The following is a 6510-nucleotide window of genomic DNA, read 5'->3' as shown; positions in this document are numbered from 1 at the left end:
TGTCGGAAGTAAAGCTGGAAGTTCCTGTGAGATGCAGAGCTCTTTTACCAATAACAAGAGTAACTAAAAGAAAAAGATGAAAAATCGAATTATTCCTGGTACGACTTAACAAAATACGAATGATTTTAAGTACGACTTAACAAAAACCTTTCCAATTTCAAGAACAACTTAACAACAAAATCCGAATGTGTTACAGTACGACTTAACAATTATTTATGGTACGAGTTAATTTTACTTTGAACATTACGCTATTTTTTAAACCAAGGACGCGGAATCAAAATTTCCGGAAAAATCAATTTTTAAACCCCAATATCTCTGTAATGCATCATCTGATTTAAAAACGGCTTTCAGTGTTAGATTCAGCTTGAATAGGTCTACAAAACACGTATTCATTTTTGATTTGATGAGAAAAATCATTTTTTCGAAAAATTTGTTTCACTTCCGGTTTCGACCGGAAGTGACGGATTTTTATTTCCAGCCTTATTACAAAGGTAAATCGACCAAATCATAAGCATTGAAAATCTCAAGTCTCTATCTTAAAGCGTTTTTGAGAAACGCCGCGGACAAAATGACTTTTTGAAAATTTTAAAAATGACGTCACGTAAAAACAGAAGTGACGTTGTGTAGAAAACTTTAACATCTTTGAGGGCTAATAGTTTCACATTGTCTCTGAAAATTTCATCAAAATCGGTTGGAAACTTTTTGAGTTATAAAGCTAAGAAGGAGTCAGAAAAAAAAAGAAAAAGTATAATAATAATAAAAAGAAACCGAAGAATAACAAGAGGGTCTTCCGTTGAAAACGGAAGACCCTAAAAAGTGAAAAAGAAACAATAGAATAATAGTAGGGTCTTCCGCTGAAGACGGAAGACCCTAACAAGGGATAGTGAAATAAATACCTTATGTACATTTGATTTATTCAAACTTTGTTGAAAAGAAACATACTCACAGCGTATTCATGTAAATGACCATGGAATAAATATGTGTACAATCCAAACACGTGTTTCTTTCACTTCACCAGAGACAAAAACTGTGTGATGGTCAGTTTTTTTGTTTTTTTTTTAATTAATTCTTCTTTAAGTTTCAAAAATGTCAATCAGTTTTTGTAAAACAATAAGGAATCTTTGATGTCTGTTTTCTGCACAAAGAAGGTTTGAAAATCGTTACCATGTTTAATGCATCTTTTTAGAAAACTCGCAAGTTTTTGCCAACACACCAATATCATCACCACCTTTTACGGTTTCTGTCTCATCATTATCTTTAATTGCACCGTGAATTTTACTAAACTAGCATCTCTGTCGAAATTTATTACTGTAGCCAGTGAATCAACACCGACAAAAAGGGAAGTGTTATACATACGACCTGCTGTTTTTTCGCCATTTTTTGGTCAACTTTGGGGTTGCGTATTATACACGAGTGCGTATTATACACGAGACAATACGGTACTTGGAAGCCATGACTGTGAACATTGCAATAAAAACAACTCATCATTATTTCTGAATACTTTTGATCCAGTGTATACATACCTGTGAAAATCACATGACCAATGTTAGTTACCTGGAACCAGCATGTGCAATCAAGCGTGCAGCGAGTACCTCGTTATATCCGATACCGCGTAAAACTTACAGGCAGAAATTTTTACCTTGTAATATACGGAGTCTCGTTAAAAGTCTCATTGTATCCGGAATTTTTTCAAAGGAAATAATAAAGAAATAATTTGGGACCAAACAATCATCTCGTTATAAGCGGTACCTTGTAATATCTGAGCTTGTTATACCCAGAGGCCAATGTATTTACATGTGAAAAGGGCAACTCTCAATCTGCACATGAATTTTTCATTCTCATTTTCTGATGTCAGTTAGCGTGTTTATAAGAAACTCTGAGGCAAATAAATTGTATTAGGAATTAAGTAGTACTTTTTATTTCCATAGAATTTGTGTGGTAATATGATTAATCAGTCTAAAACTTACACGTCAAGTTTTTGTGTGCCATAAATTGTTACTTTTTAAAATGTAGCATCATTATATTTTTTTTAATTACAACATATCATAAAAAATATTCAGCTATACATAATAGTTCCATAACTTACTTATATGTTATTTGAGGGTTAAGTCCATGAACAAGAGCAGCTAATCCATTAATCATTGCTGCAGGCTTGTCATCAACATAAACTCTGTAACCTAAAAGAAGAAATGGAAATTAACTTTACCTTTATTCTAAGACAGATTTATTTCATCATTGCAAAAGAGTTTGAAGTAATGATATAGAATTAGGAAATTTTTTGCATCCCACTGAATTAAAATTTAGAAAGACAACACTTGATCATGAAGCATTTTCATACTTAAATCTTAATTTCAATAATTCAGATAATTATAGTATATCAGTAAACGTTTAGCCCTTACAATTTGTAGCAGAAAAAATGAAACTTGTGTGGAAGCATCCACAGGTAGTGTAGGTTCAAAGGACAAGAGTGACTACAAGGCCTGAAAAATCCCCCGTACCCAGTATTTTGAAATGGCATGTGAACATATAAAAAATCTTTACGTTTAAAACTGTGCATCAGTACATGTACATGTATAATATAGAACTGCATTCTTTGACAAATAAATAATATACAATAGTACATGTACTTGGTATTTATCTCCTTTGTTTAATTTGATGCTTTCTAAGCATTACAGCATGATCTCATATTTGTGCTAGCTCTATTTTTTTTTGACATTGTATGTACAGAACATGAACATTACGTAATTGTTGTCATTATATAAATGGTATTAGATATTTTTCTCATAATCAATAAACAAGTGAAAAGCTGTCAATGTGACAGCAAACCGGGTTTTCTTTTATGTGAACTGTACCCATAATCCATGTCAACCCGTATCCAGTGAAATGGAGTACCCATTATGCAACATTTTGCCAAAAATTGACTAAGTTCAAAAGCTAGTAATTTTTTCATGAATTATCGGAAATCAAACTCCTAGCAATATGCACACCTCTGATATATGTACAATTGATCTGCAAAAGAACAATTTCCTATCTTGAGAACTGTAGGAGGAGTTATCTGTACAATGAGGGTACCCTATATGCAACATTTTGCCAAAAAATGACTATAAGTTCAAAAGCTAGTATTTTTTTGATAAATTATCAGAAATCAAAATCCTAGCAATATGCACACCTCTGATATATGTACAATTGATCTGCAAAAGAAAAATTTCCTATCTTGAAAACTGTAGGAGGAGTTATCCGTACAATGAGGGTACCCTATATACTACATTTTGCCAAAAAATGACTATAAGTTCAAAAGCTAGTATTTTTTTTCATGAATTATCAGAAATCAAACTCTTAGCAATATGCACACCTCTGATATATGTACAATTGATCTGTAAAAGAACAATTTCCTATCTTGAGAACTGTAGGAGGAGTTATCTGTACAATGAGGGTACCCTATATGCAACATTTTGCCAAAAAATGACTAAGTTCAAAAGCTAGTATTTTTTCAATAAATTATCGGAAATCAAACTCCTAGCAATATGCACACCTCTGATATATGTACAATTGATCTGCAAAAGAACAACTTCCTATCTTGAAAACTGTAGGAGTTATCCGTACAATGAGGGTACCCTATATGCAACATTTTGCCAAAAAATAACTCAGTTCAAAAGCTAGTATTTTTTCAATAAATTATCGGAAATCAAACTCCTAGCAATATGCACACCTCTGATATATGTACAATTGTTCTGTACGATTCAAACACGAGCCTCCGCCTATCACAGTGAGCTACGTTGACACATTAGAGTACGGGTGAATAAATCTAACTCTTTGACAATTAATAATTAATAAAGTAACACGTTTTTGGTGAAAATCACAAATTTGACCCATTATGGGTCTAGACTCCATTTCAATAAATCAATAATAAAAATCAAAATAAACTTATTCTTTAAATAAAAGTATTTTAGGATGGAGTCAGGACCCATTCATACCTAATTTGGCAATTAAGAACAGTGAATGAAAGATTTAGGCAAAAAACGATAAGCAGCTTAATTTGGAAATCAATACCTGTTGTGTTTATAGAATGAAAGCACAATATTGACTTCCCTCGTGAAAATTATAATGAAATCAATGCATACAAGTCAAAAATTAATACTCTAACTTGAAATGAAATTCTTTCATCTTCATTGCTTTAAGTGGGGGATATGCAACGCCTTGTATGCCCCTGTTCTTTGTTCAAATCATGATCCCTTGGGGTATATGGTAGGAACACAATGGGGGTCAAGGTTTTACACAGGAATACAGTATATAGAGAAAAATCCTTAAAAATCTACTTAAAAACCAAGGTTGTTCAAATCAGGATCCTGGGAGTAGGATGGGGCCACAAAGAGGGTGGGGGTCAAAGAAATGAGTACCATATCCCTTGGATTGACATGTCAGAGGGCCTCATGTTTGCATTTTAAGCATCATTTTGAAGTAAAAAGCCCTTATCTGTGACTCCTCTGACTGTTACCCTGCTTTTATCATTTGATGTTGAAACACACTCATTCATGATGCATGATCTCATAATTTAATAGATTATGCACCTAATGATACTAATTAAACAAAAAATACTTATTAGAAAATCTACAAAAAAAAAAATTACATTTATTCTTCACACAACCTTCCAAAAATTCACAAAACTTCATAATTTTAGAAATTGCTTGAAATTAAATCATATTGTTTACATACTAATTTAATTGAACATTTTCAAAGGGGCATGGTCACAATTTCAGTCAAAAATTATTTTTACAATTTAAATGTTAACAATGCTTCAGTAAGGCATTTTTAATAGGCAATTAAAATTTGATTGTCATTTGTTGTGTGGTAGATCGGGATTTTGTTTATATTTATATTTAGTAGTATTCTGATCCCGATGTGATTAATTCTATTACTTTGGTAACTCCCACTTTATACGATAGCCAATAACTTTAATGACAGTTGTCTTTTTTCTCTTTTCCATATATAAACCCATGTACGTCATTATTTGAAGAGGGAGACAGCTGGTTTCGCTAGCTACTTTTCTCCTGATACAGGGAGGGAGACAGCTGGTTTCCCTAGCTACTTTTCTTCTGAGTCCCCATCTCATCTGTCTATTTGAGGTCCATGTTAAAGTAAGGTTTTAGGATTGGGAGATTTTAATAGTACTTGATGTACCGTATTTTTCGGGGCATACGCCGATGTGGGGCATAGGCCGAATTGCTCATTTTCAGACAAAATTCAGGAAAAATCCATAGACTAGCCGAATTGGGGGATAGGCCGATTTTTAATCGATGATTACGATGGTGAAAGTATGACCGCTGCATGATGAAGGAATTTAAGTTGTCGTATTAAGTATATACTTTCAGAATATCGATGTAGAAAGTCAAAAGAGTAATTAAAGTTATTAAATTTGCTTAACATATATATTTTAAACATTTAAAAAAAATATAATTGTGTTTTGTGGCTGTTTGGTCTCTTCCGTATTCGTCGGTGTATATCGTTAGGTATCGTAATTTTACATAATGTAAATTTAATTGCAACACAAACCTCCGTGGTACTGTCTGATAGAACTAAGTATAATATTTTACCAAATCTTTTATATTCTATTAAAACCTTACTGCTCAATTTCATTTAATCAAGTAATACTTTGAAAGCTACTTGTAGATCGGGGAATGGCGTCCATTAGCTCAACACGTGGTTTCATATTCAAATAGAGTTATCCCCCGTAATCGCATGAATGAGAAAACGAAATACTACACATAAAATATTTCATTTGTGTTCTTTTCCGTTAATAAATTAAATAGTGACTTGCCGTTATGCAAAGAAGTTGTAATGTTAAAAACACAATTAATGCGGTGAGGTGTAAGGGTGTACACTACGTGCCCCCAGGCTGTGTTTTAGTCACGGGTTTCACACCTTTGTATATACACACGACACCAGAATACCGTTATTTCATCCAACAGAAAATTAACTGTAAAAACACAAAGCATTGATTTATTCTTCACCCAAGACCAGTGATTTCCACGAACGCAGACATGAAGAAATTCACAAAAGTTCCGTCATATTTCATTCTACCCGGTTTCGTTTTTTTTTTTACTACGCATTAATAGTTTCCAGGGTTCATACGTGAACGTGGGGGAAAAAATTCTTTTGATTGGGGTTGTAAAGAAATACCTCGTAAAGTACTGTACATTTTATTACTCGCAATGTCATTACAAAAATTATCAACGGGACAACAACAGAGACGTATATACTTACGGGCTAGATGTTATATCTATGCATCTGCAACTATCGAACAATAGTTCAAACGGACGGAAAAAAAAACAACCCTGATGATAAACTGCTAAAAACAGTGGATTTTAAATTTGACTGTTTAATTTTTTCAACTTTGAGCCTACGATTAGCTGATCCCGGGGGATAAGCCGATGCTCGCGCATTGGAGAAAAAAAATACCGGCCTATGCCCCGAAAAATACGGTAAACTTGTTTATTTTTATTTTGTTATAAC

General features: G+C 33.1%; 1 protein-coding gene across 9 annotated transcripts in view; it reads right to left on the bottom strand.

The window, feature by feature from the left end:
* LOC105328367 (peptidyl-prolyl cis-trans isomerase G) overlaps positions 1–6510 on the bottom strand; it is a 159642-nt gene that overhangs the window by 36999 nt on the left and 116133 nt on the right. For all 9 annotated transcript variants that reach the window (XM_034475580.2, XM_034475573.2, XM_034475582.2 and 6 more), the window contains one exon: positions 2087–2177. In XM_034475580.2, the coding sequence (XP_034331471.2) occupies positions 2087–2177 (91 nt within the window). The remainder of the gene's footprint in view (positions 1–2086; positions 2178–6510) is intronic.

This window comes from Magallana gigas, chromosome 9 (genome assembly GCF_963853765.1).
Source record: "Magallana gigas chromosome 9, xbMagGiga1.1, whole genome shotgun sequence".
Lineage (NCBI taxonomy): Eukaryota > Metazoa > Mollusca > Bivalvia > Ostreida > Ostreidae > Magallana > Magallana gigas.
Note: the sequence above shows the minus strand (reverse complement) of the source record. Positions and strands in the feature narration are given on the sequence as shown.